This window comes from Impatiens glandulifera, chromosome 1 (assembly GCF_907164915.1).
Source record: "Impatiens glandulifera chromosome 1, dImpGla2.1, whole genome shotgun sequence".
Lineage (NCBI taxonomy): Eukaryota > Viridiplantae > Streptophyta > Magnoliopsida > Ericales > Balsaminaceae > Impatiens > Impatiens glandulifera.
The window spans coordinates 10,548,598-10,575,701 of NC_061862.1; the positions used below are offsets into that span (position 1 = coordinate 10,548,598).

Genomic DNA, 27,104 nt, shown 5'->3' on the forward strand with positions numbered 1-27,104 from the left:
TTTGTATTTCAAATGTTATGCATTCACAACTTAAAATATATTAATTAAATATCATTTTAATAATAATAATAATTATTATAGATATATAACCTAGCTAGCTATTGAATATTGAAGAAGCATGTGATCCATGCAGGAAAACCGCAGATTTGGCTCCCATAATTCTATTTGTTCAACTTAATAATTAATATTTAAATTAAAAGATAAGCATCGATCATCAATGAATCAATTATCAATCTCTCTTATAATATATATTTCAATAAATTTATCCAAATTTGAATGTATACGTGGCACTCATTAATTAACTTATAAAACGTGCTAACCAATCAAATCGAAATAATGTTGAAATATATGTGCAATAAATTACTTAAAATTTTGAGCTTATATTCGTTAGAAAAAATAGTTCAATGCAATGTGCCCCCATTCTTAATCCCATCATTTTAGGGTTGACTAGTATTGGACAAAATATCTATTATTATTAGGAACATTAATTTTTGTTCATACTCATGCTGCAAAACTATTATAAATAGGCTTACCATTTACCTCCATATATTCCACATCTCTTCAACTCTCTTTTTCTCAACGATAAAAAAATGTTGTCTCGATTCTTAACTCTCCTCTTTACTTTCGTCTCCATTCTATCTATGGAAGCTGTTGTAGCTACCACGTACAACGTGGTGAGCTACGGAGCGAAGTCAGATGGCAAGACCGACTCCACCAAGGCATTCCTCAGTGCCTGGTCGTCGGCTTGCAGCTCTTCTGACTCGTCATCCATCTACGTTCCACCGGGGGAGTATTTGATCGGATCAATAGCTAGATTTAACGGAGAAACTTGCAAGTCAAATGATATCACAATCCGCATTGATGGTACTCTTTTGGCACCGTCGGATTATGAGGCATTGGGAAATGGAGGCAATTGGATTGTCTTCGAGAGAGTCGACGGAGTTTCCATCTATGGTGGCACCTTGGATGCTCGAGGTGCTGGCTTATGGGCTTGCAAGGCTTCCAAGAACCGATGTCCTTCTGGTGTCACGGTAATTAATTAACTTTTTTAAGTAATACATTTTAAATTAAAACAAGTTAAAGTCATGACAAGAGTAATCATAAGTTATTGATATTTATTTTTTTACTAGTCTTTGGAGTTGAGCCAATCGAATAATATATTTGTAAGTGGATTGACATCCTTAAACAGTCAAATGTTTCATATTACCGTATTCGGATGCAACAACGTAAAATTACAAGGCCTAAAGGTTTCGGCCCCAGCCGAAAGTCCAAACACCGATGGGATTCATGTATCGTCATCGTCCGGTGTAACCATCACCAACACAAGGATAGGCACGGGCGACGACTGCATATCCATAGGCCCTGGTTCTAGGAATTTATGGTTTGAGAATATAGCTTGTGGCCCTGGCCACGGCATTAGGTGAAATATTTAACAAATTATATATGATACTCTATAACAAATGGAAATGTGTTGATTAATAAATGTAACCCTAACTAACGCAGCATTGGGAGTCTTGGTGGGAACTCACTCGTGGCCGGAGTTCAAAATGTGACGGTTACAACAGCTACATTCACCGGAACTGAAAACGGGGTGAGGATAAAGACTTGGGCCGAGGCTGGGCTAGGGTTTGTTAGAAATGTTGTGTTTGAGCATGCCACTATGGTTAATGTACAAAATCCTATTGTCATTGATCAACATTATTGTCCCGGTAGCAACAATTGCCCAAATCAGGTAACTAATAACTTTTACTATACATTCAAAATATTTGAATACTATTATATTGCGAGTAAAATTAAAGTAATGAATTTTTTTGAAGGCGTCGGGAATCAAGATTAGCGACGTGACATATCAAGATATTCACGGAACATCAGCAACAGAAGTGGCGGTGAAATTTGAGTGCAGCAAAGCAAATCCGTGTAGTGGAATAACATTGAATGATGTTGACCTAACATATGGAAAGGCATCGGCCGAGTCGTCCTGCTCAAACGCGAGAGGTAGCGCCTCGGGGGTGGTCCTTCCCACCAGTTGTTTGTAGCTCGATCTGGATAGATGATCACAACATCGAGCAAATTATCGATTAAACCATATATATTGATAAATACATATACATATATAATGAATTGAAATTATATGCACACTTCTTATGATTATATGATCTTGCTGGAGCCTGTGGCGGATCGAACCATTTAGCATTGCTAGTTGATCGCCTGGTTTAAGCAAAGATTAATTAATTAATGTGCCAATTCTCTTATGTTTAATGGAGATTTTAATATTATATATATATATATATGAAACAATTCTATAATATTCTAAATTACTATTATGCTAGATCTGTTCATCTGTTGTAGGTTTAATTATTAATTGAGAGTATAATTGAGAATTTTTATTTATTGAAATGGTTAATATATACCGGGCGAATCCAAAATTTTATATTTTTTCTTAATGGTAAAGATTAGAGGTATATATTACATTATTACGGGTAACTATCATACGATACACACAGATAAAAATATAAATAAAATAAATTTAATAAAAAATAATAATAATATGTATTCAATGTTTAAAAGTATTAATAAATTACGAATAATATATTAAAATAAAAATATAACACTCTCATTCCATATTTTATCTACTTCGGTAAAACAATTTATCTTCTCACATATCTCATCATATATTTTTTCTAAATGAATCTCTCATCTCGTGACCTTACACTTTCACTTTGGTCAATCAAATATTTGATTCATATTTTTTTAATATTTAACATCGTGACCATCCCACAAAGGTAGCCCAGTGGTAAGCGTCGACTTAAGAGAGCAACAGGTCACGGGTTCGATTTCATCCAGAAGTGCTTTGAGTTTAAGCGGTGAGTAAATGATGTGGGGTGTCATGCTAGCTCTCCTTTATTCAAAAAAAATATATTTAACATCGTGACCTCACACTTTGGTCAATCAAATATTTGAGTCATATATTTTTAACCACTTTCAATTGATACCGGTATATTATTCATCAGCAAAACACATTCCAATCACACTTGGTTAAAAAGTTATATTTGTTTTGTTAGATTGCAAGTTCGAAACATACATATAACATTTTTAATTTTATTTTTAACCGTTTTAAGTTTATGAGTGGGTCAGCTCACAATCCGACCCAAATATCTATTTACTCTTACATATATATCTAAATTAACCCAACTCTCGATCCAACAATTTGGACACTTTAAAAATTAAGCATCATTATATATATATATATATATATATATTATTTAGTTAAAAAGTTAAACTTATATTTTTAAAATTTCCCGCGTTCATCAAATTTGGTATTGAATTTAAAATATAAAATGTTATTAGCGTAGTTGGTTAAAGAGTTGTATTTATTTTGTTAGGTTGCAAATTCGAAACATACATATATCATTTTAAATGTTATTTTTAAAAGTTTTAAGTTTATGGGCAGGTCAACCCACAATCCGACCCAAATATTCATTTACTCTCACATATATATATCCAAATTAACCACAACTCTCGACCCGACAATCTGGACACTTAAGAAATTAAGCATCATTATATATATATATAAATATATATATATATATATATATAGATTGGTTAGTTAAAAAGTTGAATTTATATTGTTAAAATGTCCCGCGTTTATTAAATTTGGTGTTGATTTTAAAATATAATGTGTTATTAGCCTAGTTGGTTAAAGGGTTGTACTTGTTTTTGTTAAGTTGCAAGTTCGAAACATACATATAACATTTTTAATTTTATTTTTAACCATTTTAAGTTTATGGGCGAGTCAACCCGCAATCCGACCCAAGTATCCATTTACATATATATCCAAATTAACCACAACTCTCGACCCGAAAATCTTGACACATTAAAAATTAAGCATATATATATAGATAAGTGAACATATTAATCGAATAAAATAAATATACGAAATTTAAAAAGTGATATAATACTCGATTTAAAATTTTGTTATACATTTAAAATTATATAATTGAAAAAATATGCTAAGAAAACGTGAGAAATTATAGGTTTTAAATAATTGAAAACTAACTATATAAATAAAAAAAATATGAAAATCTAATTTAGTGGATTTTAGCCTAGTTTGGTGAGAATATAAAGAAAAAAAAATAATAAAACATGAAAATAAGAAAAAAAAAACACAAAATCGTTGCCAAAACAGATTATCAAGTGAGTAGACACTCGAAAAGACGATTATAAAATATTAATGCCTAAAAAACCATTTCGGAAGAATACATAATAAATCAATTTATTTATTTAAATAACCGAACCAAATCAATATAACTGTTTTAACTTGTTTAATATTAATTTATCTTTTTTTTTATAAAATTTTGAAATAGGTTAAAATTAATTTAAAATTAAAAAATATAAAAGACTATACCCTTATATTTATATAAATTATTATTTAATTTATTTTTAACTTTTATCTTATAAGTAATTTGTATTATTAGTTATATTAAAATTAATAAAAAATAATATATAATTATCATATAAATGTAGTTTTAAAATAAATAATACTATTATATATCATATGTCCTTGCATGTACTTTTTTTCATGATTATCTTGGATTTAGGATTATCTATGCAAAGCATATTTTGGCCGTCAAAAGATTGTCGGTAAAGTTTGATGGCAATCCAAGCATAATTGGTGGAGTATAGACACATTGTTCGTTATTCCTTTGCTCGAAAATGTGAAGGGTACTCTTTGTATTCAATTTATTTTTGAAGAGTATTGTACCAGAGTTTAACAACATTCTCACAGGAAGTCACTACTCCATTTTGAAAAGCAATTCATTACTTTTATCGAAGTTTTAAAGGTTTGACTTTAATTATGTCGGGAATTTGAGTCATGGCTTCCAAAATAGCCAGATTATCCGCAATGTGATTTTGGCTCCTTAGAGCATAAATAAATGATACTTGAACAAATTTGTTCAATAGTTTGGTCAGGTGGTAGAGTTTTAGGTTATCCCCTTTCACTTTCCACGTCCCATTAACTTGAGATATAACCATGTTAGAGTCGCCAACGACTTCTAGCTTGGGTGCCCCTTTTTTATATGCAAATTTAAGACCCAAGAGGCATGCCTCATATTCGGCCTCATTATTGGTGATGAGATATTCGATTTTTATGGATATTGAGTTGTACGTCCCTTTCGGGTCAACTAACAAAATCCCAATTCCATCATCCCACTTTACGGAAGCTCCGACAAACATCAGTTTCTATGTGTGTGATGTCACACTCATAATTTCATCACTAGAGTTTCGTTTAGTTCGAAGTTTGGCTTTCATGCTTCATCATCCGTATCTAGTTTAAAACAGTCTCTACTTTATTAAGTATTGACTTTCAAAATTTTGTTGTATATCACTTTAATTTAACTAATTATTCTTTAGGTCCTAGACATGAATAAGTTTTCGTATATTTAAAAATTACAGCAACAATATTTAAATGCTAATACATGTTGTTGATGATGCTGATTATGGTAGAAAATATCTGAAGAACATCAGTATATAGAGACAATAGGGTTTAAAAATAAATCCCAAATAAGCCATTATCAAGATAATGTTTTGTGAAAAATATTGCAAAAATATGTTGAAATTATTTTCTAGTTTTTGAAATTTTTATAAAATGGTTTAAAGTCTCAAAATTATAGAAATAATTCTGGAAATTGAAAAATGCAACCAAACATGCCCTAGGACCGATGTCCTCGGTCTTGGGTTAAGATTCTCGATTGAGGTGCGGAACCCATCGATCCTAGATTCGGGAGTTCTCGGTCAGGTGCGGAGGTCCCACAGTAGTAATTTTTAAGATAAATAATGTATATTTTATATTTTCTATATTCTCAACTTTTTTTTATATTAGAAGGTCTTAAATTCTATTTTGTCTTCTTCTTCTTGTCCTTACCACATGTAATTAAACTTTTAGCATATGTAATATATTGCATAGTCCTCCTCTATAATATTAGTGGTTAAATAATCAAAATATTTTATAAATAAATTATACTTTATAATTAAATCTCTTAATTAACATTCTCGTCAAATATTGGTCGAGGTTAAGAATAAAATAATATATTTAATTTAAATCTCTTTATAGTTTTTATATTTAAAAATAATATTCCGACAAAAAGAGTTTGACCTATAATATTTTCCACAGAATTAGGAAAACATAAATTGGTGTAAGGACACCAAAATTGGGAGATTCTATAAAATGGAGTTGGTGCTTAGACTAAAATAAAGTTGTACTTAAAAGACAAAAAAACAATTAAATACTATATATACGCCGAGATCCAATAGAACTGGTTGGTAAACAATATTACACTGGATCTTCTCCACTTCCATCATCGTTGTCTTTATCATCTTTGTTATCTTCTGAACCCGAAAAAAGATAACAACATAAGATCAACAAAAGATAACAACAATTTAATGTTTTTATATGGTTCTTGATCAAGTTTAAAAAAAAGATGAATACGACTAAAGGCTCACCTGAAGTCTCGAGTGAACAATTGAGCTGAGAACCAACATAGACGAATGACATTTTTTTCACCAAATAATAAAAAGAAATCTTACCAACAACATCAATAGTAATGCTCGAGGTATAACCAATGGCAGAACATACATGATAACCTAAAAGAAGCAAAACCATATAAAAACATTAAATATTATGAATGGTAAATAATTTACCTTCACCAATCTTATTAGATGGTGTTTCAATTGTTTGAAAAAACATCTCCATGTCATTATATGGTTTGTTCAAATGATTGAATGATACTGTAATTATTGATTGAATAATACTGTAATTCTACGGCAGAAGAAGAGGTAATTGTTGTTCATCCTATAATTGTTGTTCATAAAATCATCCAAAACAAAAAAACAACTAGTCAAATTTAGATATGAAGAAAACATACATTTTTTTCTTCATATGATTTTCATGATTTTCACTTACTTGTATGGCCATTTCCTTGTATGCTTGTAAGTGGTTCCAAACAATTTCTTTTAATGCCTGAACATCCACATGTTTAGATGTTTTGTCATAGTTGACTTCAATCTTATTTACATGTAGAATTCATAATAGTTAATTAGTAAATACCCTTAAACTATTACAACTTAACATATGATCATCAAAAGAAATATTTACAATGATATACACTTCATTTAGATCATATTCCGAAAAAAATCATTTCTGAGAGAGTCTATGTAACAAAATACCCATTTTCAAATAGACTCGCCAATCAGATCCAAAAGAAAAGAATGAAGATAAATATAGAGCCAATAAGATAAACCCTCACCCTTTACAAATACAAGATACAATCAATTAAATCCCACCTCACATCATTGTCCACATAACATGTTTGTATCAAAAAAATTAAAAGATGTTCCCTAACAGAAAGTGAGTGATTCTATGAACAACCAAAACTATAGAATTCTATTATACAAGTAATATAACTAACTTTCTTTTTATGTTCAGAAGAAGTACTATATAAAGGGATAGTCACATAACAACAATAGGAGCTCCAAATCTACAATTTTCTTTATTTCCGACCTTTTATTGGTAATCAACTATATGACAATCTCTGGAATAGCATCTTACAGATCTTATGGTTTGTATTATTTAAAACAATGAAACAATCAGATACTTTTTAACCAACCTGACGAGGCTAAGGAACAAGTGTGTTAGTGTCCTCTACATCACTATGAACATCTTCATTGGATGCTTCAGATAAACCTACAAATCCAAAAGAATAAAATTAATAATAAACATATGAATTATTTGAAATAGGAAAGAAATTGAGAACTGTAATTGTAATATTCCTTCCATAATGGCCTACCTACCTTCTGATACTTCCAATGATCAGGACCCACCCGGACATTGTGTTTTAAATTAAGCCCCAAACTCAGAAACAAAAATTCGTCAACATTCTCTATTCTATCTTCCAGATTAGGGGTTGAAAAATAGATGGTTCATTCTCCTGCAAGATTCAACCAGAACTGTTGTAAGGAATCATCATTTACTCTTTTTCAATGCTAGGACAAAAGGATATTACATAATTCTGGGCCTTGTTTGATGAAAGGTTATTTAGAAATAATCCAAATATTTCCCACCATGAATCAATTCATTCAAATAATCAATCAAATACTTTACTTTTTATAATATTTAAACATTTAACCCAAATGACATAAGTTAAGAAGGTTTGAAAGACAACCTCATAATCACCTCCGGAAATAGGGTCTTCCCCATTCGGATCTTCATTCTCGAAACCCCATGTTGCAAAATCTTCAATTCCAGTATCATCCAACTCAGCATTATCATTAGTGTTGTAAGTTTCATGATATTCTTCATTTACACTATCAACTAAAGTAAACATAATGGGTGACCTTTGACTACTTTCATCAAATAGATTCACTATGTGCTTGAGTGAGGGAGAAATCTCTTCCGACATGCCTATGGAATTCACCATCCTGTCAATGCAATCTATATGGATCATAACAAGAAAATTTTCACAAAGAGATATAAGAGTAAAGGATAACAACACACTGTAATTGTTAGCATACCAATATCCAGTCATGTTTGTCCTTTATACTAAACAACTTATATTCATTTTATATTTCATTTCAGGTCCTATAAAATGAGAATAGATCCCTAGGTTATAGGCAAGAAATGAATAGTGTGGAAATCTATACTCTCCTCCCTACAAAGTTCCTTTTTATATTTCCCATTGAAACAAAGTCATAATCACCATGAAATCAAAACCAACATACCTTTGGCGAAAGAAAGATCAATACTATCAAATTTCTTCACATTGAGGGACTCAAATGACGATTCAAGTGTTGATGAAGGCGATACCTGCAACTGCATTCACTTAGTTGAAATCATCATTTTGTAAAACAATTATTATTACAATACTAACCTTCTAGTCTGACTCTATCTTAGAATTGCGTTCACAATGACCATCTTTGGATCCATCTTCATCCACAACATTATCTGGCATAGTTGTAAAAGCATCAAGAAGCTAACAAATAAGAATTCTGCACAAATCATACACAACTATTGGATAATTCTATATGATATTCTTTTTACGCATATTGATACGTAAATGATCTCAAATCGTAATATTAGTATAGCATTCATGTAGATCGATAAATTCATATAAAAAAGACACGTCCATTGAAAAAACAGAAGTGAGAAAACCTGGACAGCAAGAGCAAAGAGAGCACAATACAATGTAAATTCCTAGAGAAGCATTTAACTCTTCTTGGAAGCAATCCAGTCAGTCCCTTCTCTTTGAGTCAACTGAGATTCCTATTATCATCAACAATGACGAGATTCACATATAATAATAGCAGTAGAAAGCATAGCAAAAACAATTCACTTGAAGGAAACTGTACCTATTCACACATTTTCTTAATAAAAATAAGTTGTGTTAGTCATTCAGATTTCAGACATATGGTAGTTTTGGATAGTAAGGCTGGAGCTTGATTTGTCAACTTCAAAATATGGGTTTTAGAGGCTAAAGAACATTAGTATACACATTTCTCTCGGGTACTAATTGCATATAGTACCTTCTTGAAATACCAGAACACCATATACATTTTTTCATGGTTAAGTTAAAAGTAGGGAGACTATAGCCACCGTTCCGTGAATGTGATTGTTCATCATTTGTTTGTTTTAGGACAAAGTTAATCAACAAATATGAGCTCATGATTTGCATAATTTATTTGTGTCCAATTTACTAATTTGAGATATAAAGTAAAAGAATCATATCATTTAAATACGTACTTCTTAAAGCGTATAAACAACTTGTTATGCATATATTTAATTTTTTAACAAACGTGAGACAAGATATGAAGAATACGAGAAACAGATAACCGTAATCATTCAATTGTGACGATGATAAGTATTAAGACCTCGAACATGGGCTTGGAATTGCCTGCAAATACCTAATTGGAGAGTTCAGAATGTTACAATGTATGAAAGAAAAACCTATATACACGTGAGTGTGCTTGTAAGTTGTAATTTGTATGGAGCTCATAAAGATGATTCAATCAACTATAAATAAGTATCTACAATAAAGAAAAACAGTGACCTAAATAAGTCAAATATATACCCTAATTCATCCTTAAAACAAATAAGTATAACCATTCTTCACTCATAAATATGGTTCAATCATCTAGTGCAGCGATATACAACCTAGCATCAAAATCCAACTGAAAATAACTAAGAAATCCAAAACACTACAACAAGGGGCAAAACACTAGGTTGGAGAAGAATGTAACTAACCTTGTGTGCGCGACAATCTGGCTGCGGAGAGTCGAAGGATGATAGTGTAGATGAAGACAAACCCTAATGATTGGAGAAGGATGTAACTATCCTCGTGCACGCGACAATCTGGTTGTAGAGAGAGGAGAGTCGAAGGATCAGAGTGTGATTAATGATTTTTTAGCTGATTTGATAACCATCAGGCAAAGGATTTGTGAAGCGGCAGAGAGAGGAGAGTCGAAGTATCAGAGTGTGATTAATGATTTTTTAGCTGATTTGATAACCATCAGGCAAAGGATATGTGAAGTGGCAGAGAGAGGAGAGTTGAAGGATCAGAGTGTGATTAATGGTTTTTTAGCTGATTTGATAACCATCAAGCAAAAGATCTGTGAAAAAAGAAAATGAGTTAGGCTCTTCAAGAAGGACTCCGTTAAAAACTGATTTCTAATTTCAAAATATATATAAGTTAAATTTTTATTATTAAATATAATATAATGTTTAATTTATTTATTTTTGGTTATATCATTTTTTTATTAAATTAAATTTAAATACTAATTACATAAAAGACAGATGTTAATAAAAAAAATTAATAATGTTATAAAAAATTTAAAAACTATGAATTAAATTTTAATGTAAATAAAATTTTAATTCAAATTTAATTAAAAAATAATTAAAATAGTGAAATAAAATATTTATAAAATTAAAAAAATAAAACATAAAAAATATTAAATTTAGAATAGTTAAATTTAAGGTTTTAACAAAATTTGTATATAAAAAAATAAAGGTGGTGGTAGATATATACAAATGTTGGGAAAAGTTTTTCTTTTTATAACTTTTACCCACGCTTGATAAGCGTTGGCGATAAGCATTGGCATATAAGGGTGGCTGAAGGTGTATTTTGTTGTAGTGATAATTGAGATTTTTTATTTATTGAAATGGTTAATATATACCGGGCGAATCCAAAAATTTATATTTTTCCTTAACGGTAAAGATTATAGGTATATATTACACTATTACGTGTAACTAAGAAGATTCTCATGCAATACACACGGATAAAAATATAAATAAAATAAATTTAATAAAAAATAATAACAATATGTATTCAATGTTTAAAATTATTAATAAATCACGAATAATATAGTAAAATAAAAATATAATGCTCTCATTCCATATTTTATCCACTTTGGTAAAACAATTTATCTTCTCACATATCTCATCATATATTTTTTCCGAATGAATCTCTCATCTCTTGACCTTACACTTTCATTTTGGTCAATCAAATATTTGATTCATATTTTTTTTAATATTTAACATTGTGATCATCCCACCAAGGTAGCCCAGTGGTAAGAGTCGACTTAAGAGACTAAAAGGTCACGAGTTCGATTCCATCCGGAAGTGCTTTGAGTTTAAGCGGTAAGTCAAGGTTGTGGGGTGTCATGCTAGTTCTCATTTATTCAAAAAAAATATTTAACATTGTGACCTCACACTTTGGTCAATAAAATATTTGATTCATATTTTTTAAACCACTTTCAATTGATACCGATATATTATTTATCGACAAAACACATCTCAATCACACTTGGTTAAAGGGTTATATTTGTTTTGTTAGGTTGCAAGTTCGAAACATACATATAACATTTTTAATTTTATTTTTAACCGTTTTATGTTTATGAGTGGGTCAGCCTACAATCCGACCCAAATATCTATTTACTCTCACATATGTATCTAAATTAACCACAACTCTCGATCCGACAATCTGGACACTTTAAAAATTAAGCATTATATATATATTAGAACTTATATTGTTAATATTTTCCGCGTTCATCAAATTTAGTGTTGAATTTAAAATATAAAGTGTTATTAGCTTAGTTGGTTAAAGATTTGTACTTATTTTGTTAGGTTGCAAATTCGAAACATACATATATAATTTTAAATGTTATTTTTAACAGTTTTAAGTTTATGGGCGGGTCAACCCACAATCCGACTCAAATATTCATTTACTCTCACATATATATCCAAATTAACCACAACTCTCAACCCGACAATCCGGACACTTAAGAAATTAAGCATCATTATATATATATATACATATAGATTGGTTAGTTAAAAATTTGAACTTATATTGTTAAAATGTCCCGCATTTATAAAATTTGGTGTTGATTTTATAATATAATGTGTTATTAGCCTAGTTGGTTAAATGGTTGTATTTGTTTTTGTTAAGCTGCAAGTTCAAAATATACATATAGCATTTTTAATTTTATTTTTAACCATTTTAAGTTTATGGGGGAGTTAACCCACAATCCGACCCAAATATCCATTTACATATATTCAAATTAACCACAGCTCTCGACCCGACAATCCGGACACATTAAAAATCAAGCATCATTATATATATATATATATTTATAGATAAGTGAACATATTAATCGAACTATTTCACAAATACCATTACTAAAATAAAATAAATATACGAAATTTAAAAGTGATATAATACTCAATTTAAAATTTTGCTATACATTTAAAATTATATAATCGAAAAAATAGGCTAAGAAAACGTGAGAAATTAAATTAATTAGGTTTTAAATAAGTGAAAACTAACTATATAAATAAATAAAAATATGAAAATCTAATTTAGTGGATTTTAGCCCAGTTTGGTGAGAATATAAAGAAAAAAAAAATAACAAAACATGAAAATAAGAAAAAAAAATACAAAAACGTTGCCAAAACAGATTATCAAGTGAGTAGACACTCGAAAAGACGATTATAAAATATTAATGCCTAAAAACCATTTCGGAAGAATACACAATAAATCAATTTATTTATTTAAATAATCGAACCAAATCAATATAACTGTTTTAACTTGTTTAATATTAATTTATATTTTTTTAAAATTTTTTGAAATAGGTTAAAATTAATTTAAAATTAAAAAATATAAAAGACTATACCCTTATATTTATATAAATTATTATTTAATTTATTTTTAATCTTTATCTTATAAATAATTTGTATTATTAATTATATTAAAATTAATAAAAAATAATATATAATTATCATATAAATGTAGTTTTAAAATAAATAATACTATGTCAGATGTCCCTACATGTACTTTTTTTATGATTATCTTGGATTTAGGATTATCTATGTAGAGCATATTTTGACCGTGAAAAGATTATCGGTAAAGTTTGATGGCAATCCAAGCATAATTGGGGGAGTACAGACACATGGTCCGTTATTCTTTTGCTCAGAAGTGTGAAGGATACTCTTTGTATTCAATTTATTTTTGAAGAGTATTGTACCAGGGTTTAACAACATTCTCACAGGAAGTCACTACTCCATTTTGAAAAGCAGTTCATTACTTTTATCGAATTTTTAAAGGTTTGACTTTAATTCTGTCGGGAATTTGAGTCATGGCTGCCAAAGTAGCCAGATTATCCGCAAAGCAATTTTGGCTCCTTAGAGCATAAACAAGTGATACTTGAACAAATTTGTTCAATAGTTTGGTCAGGTGGGCGTGGTAGGGTTTTAGGTTTTCCCCTTTCACTTTCCACGTCCCATTGGCTTGAGATATAACCAAGTTAGAGTCACCAACGACTTCTAGCTTGGGTGCCCCTTTTTTATATGCAAATTTGAGACCCAAGAGGCATGCCTCATTATTGGTGATGATATATTCGAGTTTTATGGATATTGAGTTGTACGTCCCTTTCGGGTCAACTAACAAAATCTCAATTCCATCATCTTACTTTACGGAAGCTCCGACAAACATCAGTTTTCATGTGTCTGATGTCACACTCATAATTCCATCACCAGAGTTTCGTTTAGTTCAAAGTTTGGTTTTCATGCTTCATCATCCGTATCTAGTTTGAAATAGTCTCTACTTTATAAAGTATTGATTTTCAAAATTTTGTTGTATATCACTTTTATTTAACCAATTATTCTTTAAGTCCTAAGCATGTATAAGTTTTCGTATATTTAAAAATTGCAGCAACAATATTTAAATACTAATACATGTTGTTGATGATGCTAATTAGGGAAGAAAATACCTGAAGAACATCAGTATATAGAGACAATGGAGTTTAAAAATAAATCCCAAATGAGCCATTATCAAGATAATGTTTTGTGAAAAATATTGCAAAAATATTTTGAAATTATTTTCTATTTTTTGGAATTTTTAAAAAATGGTTAAAGTCTCAAAATTATAAAAATAATTCTGGAAATTGAAAAATGCAACCAAACATGCCCTAGGACCGGTGTCCTCGGTCTTGGGTTAGGATTCTCGATCAGAGTGCGGAACTCATCGGTCCTAGATTCGGGAGTTCTCAGTCGGATGCGGAGGTCCCACAATAGTAATTTTTAAGATAAATAATGTATATTTTATATTTTCTCTATTCTCAACTTTTTTTTTATATTAGAAGGTCTTGAATTCTCTTTTATGTCTTCTTCTTCTTGTCCTTACCACATCTAATTAAACTCATTTTCTAAATCATTTCTCTTTAATTATCTAAAGGAAATGTATACACTTGATATGCATATGTAATATTTTGCATAGTCCTCCTCTCTAATATTAGTGGTTAAATAATTAAAATATTTTATAAATAAATTATACTTTATAATTAAATCTCATAATTAACATTCTCGTCAAATGTTGGTCGAGATTGAGAATAAAATAATATATTTAATTTAAATCTCTTTATAATTTTTTTGATTTAAAAATAATATTCTGACAAAAGGAGTTTGACACATAATATTTTCCACAAAATTAGGAAAAAATAAATTGGTGCAAGGACACCAAAATTGGGAGATTCTATAAAATATAGTTGGTGCTTAGATACTGTAATGCCAAAAATTGATCATTTCCGAAAAGAGTTTTCGAACTCAATAATGGTGCCCAAAAACTCACATTCCCCGAGACTCTTGAGTGAGAAAAGAAATAAAAAATGGTAGGTTTGACTATAGTAAAGAAATAAAAAATGGTAGGTTTGACTATAGTGCATTTAAAAACGTCGATTTAGATTATATCTGAATTTTAGACTTGGCACCTAATTTACTATTCCAAAATTAAGAAAAAAATATTTCGCGTGTACAAACGAATTTTAGAGATTTTGTTTTTGATCGGTCTTTGGTTACATGTGAAAAGAGTCTTTGGCGTTATGTCTCAAATGTCTGTCAAATGATGGTAAGTTCAATTTAAATTTTTTGTCATTTAAAAAAATATTATTTTATACCCTATTTATTAATCCAATCCTAGGGCATGATCATTCAATTTTTTTAACCACTAATCTCTAATTGACCTCTCATCTCGAGACTTTACTTTCGTTTCGGTCAAATAATTCATCTCCTCACATATTTTACAATAAACAACCCGACTTACTTATCCTCACTTCGACTGACCAGCCCATCATTTCACATTTATCCACCCTAATCGGACATCTCATATTATGATCTTAACTTTGACATTAAAACATTACCAATCTCTTTTACCCTCACTTTGGCCCACCAATCCCCAATCGATTTCTTATCGTGTTTCATACTCACTTCGGCTAACCAACCATCTCATTCTATACTTTTATCCACCTCAATTGACCTTTAATCTTGTGAGGTTACACTTTTACTTCGGTCAAATCAACAAACAATAAATCATCTCCTTCAATATCGTGAATGTCATTTACCCAACTGCATCACATATTTTAACCATTCATCAAAATCGACCTCTAATTTTGTGAAGTCATTTACCCACCCATCAATTTCATTGCATATTTTAACCAACCATACCAATCGACCTCTAATTTTGTGAATATCATTTACCCACCCATCAATTTCATCGCAAATTTTAACCATCCATACCAATCGACCACTAATTTTGTGAATGTCATTTACTCACCCACCAATTTCATCACAAATTTTAACCAATATCCTTCGCATCCAACTATCTCCTCACTTCGATAAACTAACGTTTTTATTTCACATATTAACCATTAATGTTTTTAATAGTTTAAAAATTATATATAATATGAATTTAACTATGGTCTCTATTATGTAGCATTAACACTTCAACCACTAGACCACTTAAGATTGTTGATTTATATTTATAATTTTTTGTATGCATATATAATTTATATGACTAACAATTAAAAAATACTTATATATATATAATATTATAGATCCAACACTAATTATGTAACATCGTTTCATATTTTTCAAAATGTTTGTTGAGTTTCTAACCATAACGAATAACAAAATAGACTTGTGTGATTTTTTTGAAAAAAATATAGACAAACCTGTTAAGAGAATATACAAAAACAGAATCTTCTCAAATATAATGCTTCTACAATTTGAAACTGAATTTACGTCCCTAATTACTAGCCACAAAAATACCAATCACTATAAAATCAACATTAGTAAGTGATATTGTTCCATTCTTTTTGAACTTTTGTATTCCATCCACATTAGACAACAATATACTCTTATTTTACTACTTTTACAATCGAAGTCATTAATTAAGAGATAACAGTCACAAAATCTCAATAATATAGAAATAACAATGATCAAATAATATCGCCTCATAATTTTTTAAATGTTCTTTATGTTTGTAAACGCATCGAACAACAAAAATAAGCTTAAATGATATTTCTTTTAAAAGTAGGTCGACTATAATAAAATAAGAGAATATGCAGAAATTGAGTATTCTCAACAATAATGATTTAATAATTTGATAATTAATATTTTTTCAAATCCAAAATCACAAGTTAAGTGATATTGTCTCAAAATAGACCAAGAGAATATGCAGAAATGAAGTATTCTTAAATATAGTGATTTAATCTTTTGATTTTTTACATATTTTTCAAGTCGAAAATCAAAGGGCAAAATATTTCGATATTATAGAGCCAACATTATTTCGATATTATAGGCTTATATGATCTTTTTCAAAAGAGTAGTTCAACTAATTAAGAGAATATGCAGAAATGGAGTATTCTCAAATATAATGCTTATATAATTTAAAACCGAATTTACGTCCCAACCTACAAACCACGAAAATACGAATTACTATAAAACCAACATTAATAAGTGATTATGTTCCATTCTTTTTGAACTTTTATATTTCCATCCATGTGAGGCAACAATGTAGTCATATCATACTATTTTTACGACTAAAGTCACTAATTATGAGAATAATATTCACAAAATCTCAATATTATAGAGATAATAATAATCAAGTAATTTCTCCTCATAATGTTTGAAATGTTATTTTTATTTGTAACTGAATCGAACAATAAAATAAGTTTAAAATGTTTTTTTAAAAGTAAACCGAGTATAATAAAACAATAGAATATGCCGAATTGATTACAGAAATGAAATATTCTCAACCATAAAGTTAAGTGATTTTGTCTCAAATAGGCCAAGAGAATGTGTAGAAAGATTCTGTTACGATCCTCGAATAAGAAAGCGCACCCTCCTCGGTCTTATGGAACAGTTGGGCCAACTTTATGTTTCCATTTAATAATTCATCTTTTATCTTCTCTTTTATTTCTTTAAAACCGAATTCTGTTATTTTGTAAGTTGTTATAACAAATTTGTAACCGACTCTTGGGTACTTCAGCCTCTTTAAATGCTGATGCCCACCCCACTTTTTGGGGCTATGAATTGAATATTTTAGAACTTGGTGTTTAAGTTATCTCTCGGCCCTCCTCCCCCTTCTTGGACCGCTAGGTGTAATCTAGTGGTATTTCTCTCCTCCCCCTCGGCTCTTCTCTCCCTAACCTCGAATTCTCCTCTAATTCTATGTCCACTGCGCTAGAGTGTTGAATTCCACCATCGGTCCCGAACATCAAGAACCCGTTTCTTGAATTAAAGAACTTGAAAGGCTCGGTCATAATTAAAAGTCTAACATCTTGGTATCAGAGCTGGACGATTCTCAACATGGTAGAAACTCGCCAGCAATCAGAAATGGATGCGCTCAAGGCCCTTATTGAAAACATGTCCCAACAAACAGCCGCGGTGCAAGCTGCCATAGACCAAAGATTTGATGCGGCTGAAGAAAGAATGGCAGCCTTTGAGAGCGGGGCATCTGGAAACGTGCAAGAACCCCGCCACAGACCCTATGATGATAATTCTTTCCACGGTCCTTCACCATTTAGGCCCCCGCACCCTGGCCAGAACCGCGACCAACACTATGCTCCTCCTACTCGGCTAACCAAGGTCGATTTTCCTCGGTTTGATGGGTCGGATGTCGAGAGCTGGCTAATATCTGCCGAGCAATTTTTCAGGGTGGATAAAACTATGGATGCCACGAAACTAGAAATTGCACCCATTCACTTTTCTAGCGAAGCAAGAATGTGGTACGGGTCATATCTTCAAAATCGAGATCATATGGAGGCCCTATCTTGGGACGTGTTCAAGAGAGATCTTATGACGCAATTCGGGCCCTCTATACACGACACTCCAATGAGACAGTTGATGAATCTGAAATAGGTTGGGTCGGTTCAAGATTATAATCTGCAATATATGTCGATCTCTCAAAAACTCTACAACATGCCAAGGGAGTACGTCATAGATTGTTACTTGTCCGGTCTAAGGGAGGAAATTGCAAACTGTATCAGGTTGCGATTCCCGGATTCTCTAAACGAAGCCATGGCCATGGCTAAAGTCCAAGAAGCAACGTACCAGTCTTTAATGAGCAATGGGAATTTGTACAGCGCCGAGCCACCACTACTGCCCAATCCGAGCATCGTCAAACCAAGTTGGCAAAGTACGAACAGAGCCCCATACATCAAGCCGAGCTCGTCATATGGGTCTTCTTCGAGTGCAAATCAGGGCCATGTTAAGCAATTAGACCCAGCCTCAATGGATGAAAAGAGAAGGAAAGGCCTATGCTACACTTGCGACGAAAAATGGCAACCAAATCACAGGTGTAAATCAAAGTTATTCATGGTCTCGGCCAATCAAGAAAATCAAGAACCCGACCAAGAACCTGCTCCGGAGGTAGATCTTGATGATTCTCTTTTGCAGCCTGACGCAGTGGAAGAATTAGCCATATCCTTACATGCATTGACGGGTTCTAAAACCTTTCAAATGCTCCAGATTCTTGGTAAAATTAGGAACCTACCGGTCGTGATCTTAATTGATACAGGCAGCACTCATAATTTCATTAATAGCAGGATAATGAAGAATATTAGCCATGACATACTTCCCACCCAAGTGCTCTCGGTCCGAGTGGCAGACGACTCTAACATTCTATGCTCTAGTTTCTGCTAAGATCTGAAATGGTCTATGGAAGGCAAGTTTTATCAAGCAAATATGAAGGTATTGACAATGACAGGGTATGATATTGTGCTGGGAATCGAATGGCTGATTACTCTAGGCCCTTCAAAATGGGACTTTGAAAAATTAACACCCTCTTTTAAAAGGGAAGGGATAACCACGGTCTTGCAAGGCATACCCCATACACAAATCAATTTAATGAAGGGTGATCACCTAGAGAAGCTATTAAAGAAAGGCAATGTTGCTGCCATGATCCAAATAAGAAGTGAAAACGAAGCACAATTTTTCTCGCTCTCTACAAGGCCACCAGATGATATTCCTAAAGACCTTCAGCAAATTCTAGATGATTTCAGCCCAATATTCCAGCAACCTGAGAACTTACCACCCGCCAGGGAACAAGATCACCGTATCCCATTAAAGGAAGACACGAAAGCTGTATGCATGCGTCCATACCGATATCCTGCCCTGCAGAAGACAGAAATTGAACATTTGGTCAACGATATGCTAGACAGGGGGTCATAAGAAGAAGCCACAACTCTTTTGCCGCCCCTGTGGTGTTGGTCCGAAAGAAAGACTTATCATGGAGAATGTGTATTGATTATAGGCGGCTCAACTCAGCAACCATTAAGGATAAGTTTCCTATCCCGGTCATTGAAGAGTTAATGGAAGAATTGCATGGGTCCAGGTTCTTTTCCAAGCTCGATTTGCGCTCAGGATTCCACCAGATAAGGATGCACCCAGGTGACTGCCACAAAACAACATTCTGTACTCACGAAGGCCTGTATGAATTTTTGGTGATGCCCTTCGGCCTAACCAATGCATCGTCCTCCTTCCAAAGCTTAATGAACGCGACCCCTGAAACCATTTTTAAGGAAGTTTGTGCTAGTATTTTTTGATGATATCCTAGTATACAGCCCGAGCTGGAAGGAACATATCCAGCACCTACATAAGATACTTTCAATATTGCAACATAACGAATTATTCCTTAACAAAGGGAAATGTAATTTTGGGTGCAAGCAAATTGCCTATCTTGGCCATATCCTTGACGAGAATGGTGTAGCCACAGATCCAGCAAAGTTAGAAGCAATGAGCACATGGCCTGTTCCAGAATCTCCTAAGCAATTGAAAGGGTTCCTTGGCCTGACCGGATACTATAAAAGATTTATAAAAGGCTACGGCTCTATAGCACGACCACTCACGACCCTGTTGAAAAAGGGTCAGTTTGAATGGAATAAAGAAGCTGAAGATGCATTTCTATTGTTGAAGCAGCGTATGCTTTCCCCTCCGGTCCTGGCGCTTCCAAATTTCGATATTTCCTTTGTAGTGGAGACCGATGCAAGCGGAATTGGTATAGGGGCAGTTCTAATGCAAGAAGGTCGACCAATTTCATTCATAAGCAAGGGTATTGAACCAGAAAAGTTACCATCATCCACATATGAAAAAGATTTCATGGCCTTAACCTTTGTGGTGGAGAAGTGGCGATCTTACCTTAGGTACAAGCAATTTATTGTAAAAACCGATCATGAAGCCCTTAAATACTTGCTGGAACAAAGAGTTCAAACCCCGACTCAAGAGAAATGGTTCTATAAATTGGTGGGATATGACTTTGTTGTTCAATATAAAAAGGGAAAAGAAAACTTGGTGGAAGATGCTTTGTCTAGGCGGGTAGCAGGTGTTCAATGTGCAGGAATTTCGGTCTATCACATTGCTGTCCAAAAACAGATTCAGGAAAGCTATGAAGAAGATCCCAACTTAACCAAAGTCATTCGTGAAATTCTGACTAATGTTGATTCTCACCCAGAATGCTCATACGACCACGGGTTATTGAGGAAAAGGGACCGGCTGGTGGTGGGGAAGAATAACGACCTCAGAAATACCTTAATTGCAGCCATGCACTTGGGAGCAGAAGGGGGCATTCGGGGACTCTGGTCACCCAGAAGAAAATGCAACTTGTTTACTATTGGCCAGGAATGCTTAAAGACATTAGGGAATTTGTCCGGACCTGTGAAGTTTGCCAAAAAAATAAATCTGATAACTCAGCATATAGGGGTCTGCTTCAGCCCTTAGCAATTCCCAATCGATTTTGGGAATCGGTCTCCATGGATTTCATTGAAAGCTTGCCTAAGTCAAAAGGTAAAAGTGTTATATTTGTGGTAGTTGACAGACTATCGAAGATGGCCCACTTTATGAGTCTGCAACACCCCTTTTCTGCCCGGACAGTAGCTGAGTTATTTGTGGACAACGTTTCCAAGCTCCACGGAATGCCAACAACCATCATTAGTGATTGGGGCAAAGTGTTCTTAAGCACCTTTAGGCAGGAACACTGAAAGATTGGGTACGCTGGTTGCCTTTGGCTGAATGGTGGTATAACACTAATTTTCATACAGCAATACAAACAACTCCTTTTGAAGCCATATATGAATATCCCCCCCGGTCCACACACCGTATGTAGCAGGTGACTCGAGAGTGGAAGAGGTGGATGTATCGCTAACGGCCAGGGAAGCCTCACTCCAACTCATAAAATTCCATTTGAAAAGAGCCCAGAATCGTATGAAGCAGCAGCAGGACAAGAAGAGGAAAGATGTCACGTTGCAAGTGGGTAGCTAGGCATTGGTGAAATTACAGCCATATAGACAATGTTCTGTCCAGAAGTTATTCCACAAGCTCTCACCAAAGTATTTTGGGCCATTTGAAGTGTTGGAAAGGATTGGGGAAGTTGCTTACAAGCTGGAACTCGGGGCCGACAACAGAATACATAATGTCTTCCATGTCTCACAATTAAAATCATTCAAAGGTACCCCTGCTGCTGTAGAAAATATTCCCCAACTTAGCACACAACCAAACAGGACCGGAAAAATTGTTGGTGAACAAGACATAATGGTGCAAGGAAAATTGAAAAAACAGATGCTAATCAATTGGGATGGGGCCCAAACAGAAGACCAAACTTGGGAAGATGCAGAAGTTATAAGTATTCAAATGCCCAGAGATGCTAGCTGCAAGGAGGCCAACAAGACAACACTCTCTTCGTCGGGGTCGACAAACTTCTGATGGGGGAGATGATGTTACGATCCTTGAATAAGAAAGCGCACCCTCCTCGGTCTTATGGAACAATTGGGCCAGCTTTATGTTTCCATTTAATAATTCATCTTTTATCTTCTCTTTTATTTCTTTAAAACCGAATTCTGTTATTTTGTAAGTTGTTATAACAAATTTGTAACCGACTCTTGGGTACTTCAGCCTCTTTAAATGCTGATGCCCACCCCACTTTTTGAGGCTATGAATTGAATATTTTGGAACTTGGTGTTTAAGTTATCTCTCGGCCCTCCTCCCCCTTCTTGGACCGCTAGGTGTAATCTAGTGGTATTTCTCTCCTCCCCCTCGGCTCTTCTCTCCCTAACCTCGAATTCTCCTCTAATTCTATGTCCGCTGCGCTAGAGTGTTGAATTCCACCATCGGTCCCGAACATCAAGAACCCGTTTCTTGAATTAAAGAACTTGAAATGCTCGGTCATAATTAAAAGTCTAACAGATTCATCGAATGAAATTCGATTTCCATTAAAATATTCTATAAAAAAGATTCCATTGACACATTAACGTCATTTGATCTTTGACATATTTTTCAATTCTAAAATCACAAGCCAAAATATTTCGATATTATAGAGGCACCATTAATTATGTAACATCGTTTTATATTTTTCATAATGTTGTTTGAGTTTGTAACCAGAATGAATAACAAATTAGACTTATGTGATTTTTTTGAAAAAAAGTAGACAAACCTGTTAAGAGAAAAAAGAATATACAGAACAGAGTATTCTCAAATATAATGCTTCTATAATTTCAAACCGAATTTACGTCCCTAATCACAAGCCATAAAAATACCAATCACTATAAAATCAACATTAATAAGTGATATTATTCCATTCTTTTCGAACTTTTGTATTTCCATCCACATGATACAATAATATACTCTTATCATATTATTTTTACGATTGAAGTCATTAATTTAGAGATAACAGTCACACAATCTCAATAATATAGTGTTAGGATCGGGGACGCCCTTGGAGGACCGGGGTGTTTCCGGTTTCGGAAAGGGTGGCCTCTTACACAACACACACAACACTTTGGTGATAGTCCGGTTAGAGACTATAACCGTTCTCAGCACTACACAAACTGTTACAGACTCTTGAACCGGGTTCAAGGGCGGAAACGTCTATTTCAGGTTGAAGCAACGTATGCGACCTTAGATGATGTTTTTAGAAGGAGTCGGTTTTATGGATATGAGTGACCGGTTTATGGAGTATGATTAGTTTGAGGTTAGATAATGAAAGCAACGAAAGAACACGAGACAAGGATTTTTATGGATGTTCTGAGCAAACTCTCCTACGTCACCCCTTTTTCTCAAATTATGAGAAGGATCTCCACTAACTTTTATAGTTATAACAATACCTCCGGTCGAGCCCAACTTCGCTACTCGCCGGTTACACCAAACTCACTCTTTGATGTAATACAACAACTCAACACAACACAGTATAGAAAGCTTCCGGTTTTAGACACACCAGTTTGGAGTATAAAAGTTTATCTCTCTAGAATCTTATCACTTGAATTGTGTTGAATGATTTTCTTGCTTGATCGATTCGCATTAAATGAAGACGCTTCATCTTCCTTTTATAGCTGAGAAGAGCTAACGGTCACTTTTCTTCTCTATCCTTTGGATTGGTTGATCGTTATCACGCCGGTGCAGAGAGGTAGCTTGCACGCTTCACCTTCCTCAACACCTGGCAGTCATGCAGGCAGCTCTGAGCAGAAGATGACATAATCGGTTTTTAGATTTGGACACGTGCTGGACATCCACCTCAGGTTGTCAATTTCGGATCAATAAAGCATCATTGCTTTCCTCGCATGCTTCCGATCGGATCTGATCTTCTTTTATTCTTTCAAGACACGTTTCTTTCGTCATGGTACGTCACTCTTGAAGTTTGAATCTTCCGGTTTTGTGTCTTGTGCAGTATGATCCGGCTGGTATGTAGACTTTTGTCTTTGCTGACCGGTTGCTTGAGAAAGTGAAAAACCGGTTCCTCTGATCTTTATCTTGATCACTTGGAACTAACTTCTTTGAGGTATAGCAACAACCGGTTTTGATACGCTAACCGGTTCATACGGTTTTGATCTGTACCTGCACATGAAAGTTAACAACTGTTTAGTTCATCTGGCCGGTTCCACAAAATTAACTTACTTAATTTTTCTATCAATTTCTCCCTTTTTGATTATTTAGAATAAATATTCAAAACTTGTAATGAGTGGCCGGTTTGAAAATTAACTTCTTTAATTTTTCTATCAATTTCTCCCTTTTTGATTATTTAGAATAAATATTCAAAACTTGTAATGAGTGGCCGGTTTGAAAATTAACTTACTTAATTTTTCTATCAATTTCTCCTTTTTTGATTATTTAGAATAAATATTCAAAACTTGTAATGAGTGGCCGGTTTGAAAAACATGAGTTTGATTTTTCATGAGAAAAGCATGTGTAAACTTGAGGAGATAAATATGATAAAGTAGCCAAGTTCAGAAACATAGTTTAAACACAAATTGTTTTGAAAGAGAAGAGAAATATTAAAGTTTGGATGGTCCCCCCTTGTGAAGCTCTTTTTCCAGTTCTTTCTCAAGCCGTCTTCTTTCTTCCTCTTCTCTGGCCTTCCACTCCCTGTCGCGTCTTGCAGCGTCAATCAACATTCCCGCCCATACACTTGAGTGGCCTGGAGTCTTTTTGCTGAACCCAAAATTGGCATAGACTGGTTTTGGTGGAGGAGGCGGCGGATCAATAATTGGTCTGAAGCTTGGAGTTGCGGTTGAGCCTTCAGTTGCCCTTCTCTTCCGCTGGTTAAGTTCATCAGTGTCTTCTTCTTCTTCATCATCAATCGGTTGCACATTTAGCACGACTGGTACAACTGCTCTTTGTTCTGCCCGCTTGATTACTTTCGCAACCGCGCTCCATTTCTTCTTATTCCTTGTGTTCATTGAATGGGACGGTTGAGCCGGTTGAGGTTCCTGGATGTTGGCCTGTTCCTCCTCGTTGCATTTCTGGGCAAACTCATAGTCTTTGTCCTCAATTTCCTTCTGCAACCGTTCCCTTTCTCTTTCTTCATCTTGCAGCCTCTTAGCGGTTTCAGCATCAGACTCGATTTGCTCTTGAGTTTTGCTGACTTGGAGTTTGGACATCTCCCCAATTTGAATGGTCATTGCCTGCAACATGTCTAGTAATGGAGCGGTTGCGGTTTGGATGGACTCGGCGATCAAGGTTTTGACTGAGGTCTGCATAGCCGCATCTATCATGGACCTTATAGTGTTTGACAGATTAGCTTCAGCCGTTGCAATCCTCTCATCGGTTGCGGTTTTATAACTTCCAAGGCATGAATCAATTGTGTCAACCACCTCTTGCTTTATTTGATCGATTTCCGGAGCTTTAGCAGTTTGAGAAGAGTCTTGTTCCAGGTTTTCCGTCGTTCCGGATGTCTCACCGGTCACATAGAATGGCTTACTTTGATGTAGGTCGGCATTATTGAGTTGGCTTCGGTAACCTTTCCTCCACTGCATATCAAGAAGATCGAGATTTTGTACGAGATTTTCTCGCACCACAATGAACCGTTCAGCCATTCTCATTTCAATCGGAGTTAGCGTCGTTCCTTCAGTTTCTTGAAAAGCATTCTCCACTGCTTGTAACCGAGCGTTTTCAAGAATTACTGCGGTTTTGCTAAAGGCAGGTTGGATAAGGTTGGTGTGAGCTAACTGGAGGGCCTTCTCTTCCAGCCTGATGAGTCTATCCCAATGCTTGTTGCCGCTCAATCCTGGAGCCATGTCGGATATCTTGTTTCACACATGAGCTTCACCCACATGAGGTATGGAGCTATCGCTTCACTTGCACCTTGTTCATGTCCTTGAGAAGTTCCTCGAAAACTTCATCTTCATATTCTGCGGTAAAGGGAACCTCGTCCCCGGTTACGACTTCTTGTTGAGTACCGGTTTGCAGCGTGCCTTTTCCTATTACTGTTGAATCTTCGATGAGAACCCCTTTTCCTTTGTTGACCTGAACAGAACCTTCAGGTATTATGGCTGAGTCAGATGGCCCATTTTGAGCCGATTGGTTTTCTAGAGCTGTCTTGCCTCCTGCGGAACCGGATGGTTCCTGTTCTTCAAGATTACCCTCCTGAGCCGGAGGTGTAATGTCTGCTGTTTTGGCCGTTTCTTCGACCGGTTGTATTTCACTCTGATCAGGTATCTCAACCTGATCAACTGATTTGCGACGACTTGACACATCGTCCTCTTCGGTTTCCCTTGCAATGTCTTGGATAACATCCTCAATTGCTTTAGAGGTGTTTAAGCCCACATCGGCTAATACCTCTTCAATTCGTTTGCTTGGTGACTTGGAGGTTTCAGAGTGAATACTAACGTCTGCTTCCTCCTTGGACACTGATCCGGTTTTCTGGCTCTCCGAGGATTCGGTTTACCTTGGTGAGTTAGATGGAACGGGGGTAGGTATAACGGTGTTGATGGGAATGAGTTGAAAGATGTCTGCGGTTCTT

The 27,104-nt window shown here is 34.0% G+C and overlaps 2 protein-coding genes across 2 annotated transcripts; both read left to right on the forward strand.

Annotated features, from left to right (window-relative positions):
* The first annotated feature begins 590 nt into the window (after nucleotides 1–590).
* Nucleotides 591–2,036, forward strand: LOC124918983 (polygalacturonase-like). The gene is made up of 4 exons (XM_047459071.1): nucleotides 591–1,031; nucleotides 1,131–1,420; nucleotides 1,504–1,732; nucleotides 1,818–2,036. Exons 1-4 carry the CDS (start codon nucleotides 591–593, stop codon nucleotides 2,034–2,036), a joined length of 1,179 nt encoding a protein of 392 aa, XP_047315027.1.
* Nucleotides 2,037–21,702: 19,666 nt separating this feature from the next.
* Nucleotides 21,703–22,576, forward strand: LOC124945398. The gene is made up of 3 exons (XM_047485864.1): nucleotides 21,703–21,817; nucleotides 21,984–22,123; nucleotides 22,178–22,576. Exons 1-3 carry the CDS (start codon nucleotides 21,703–21,705, stop codon nucleotides 22,574–22,576), a joined length of 654 nt encoding a protein of 217 aa, XP_047341820.1.
* Nucleotides 22,577–27,104: the final 4,528 nt, after the last annotated feature.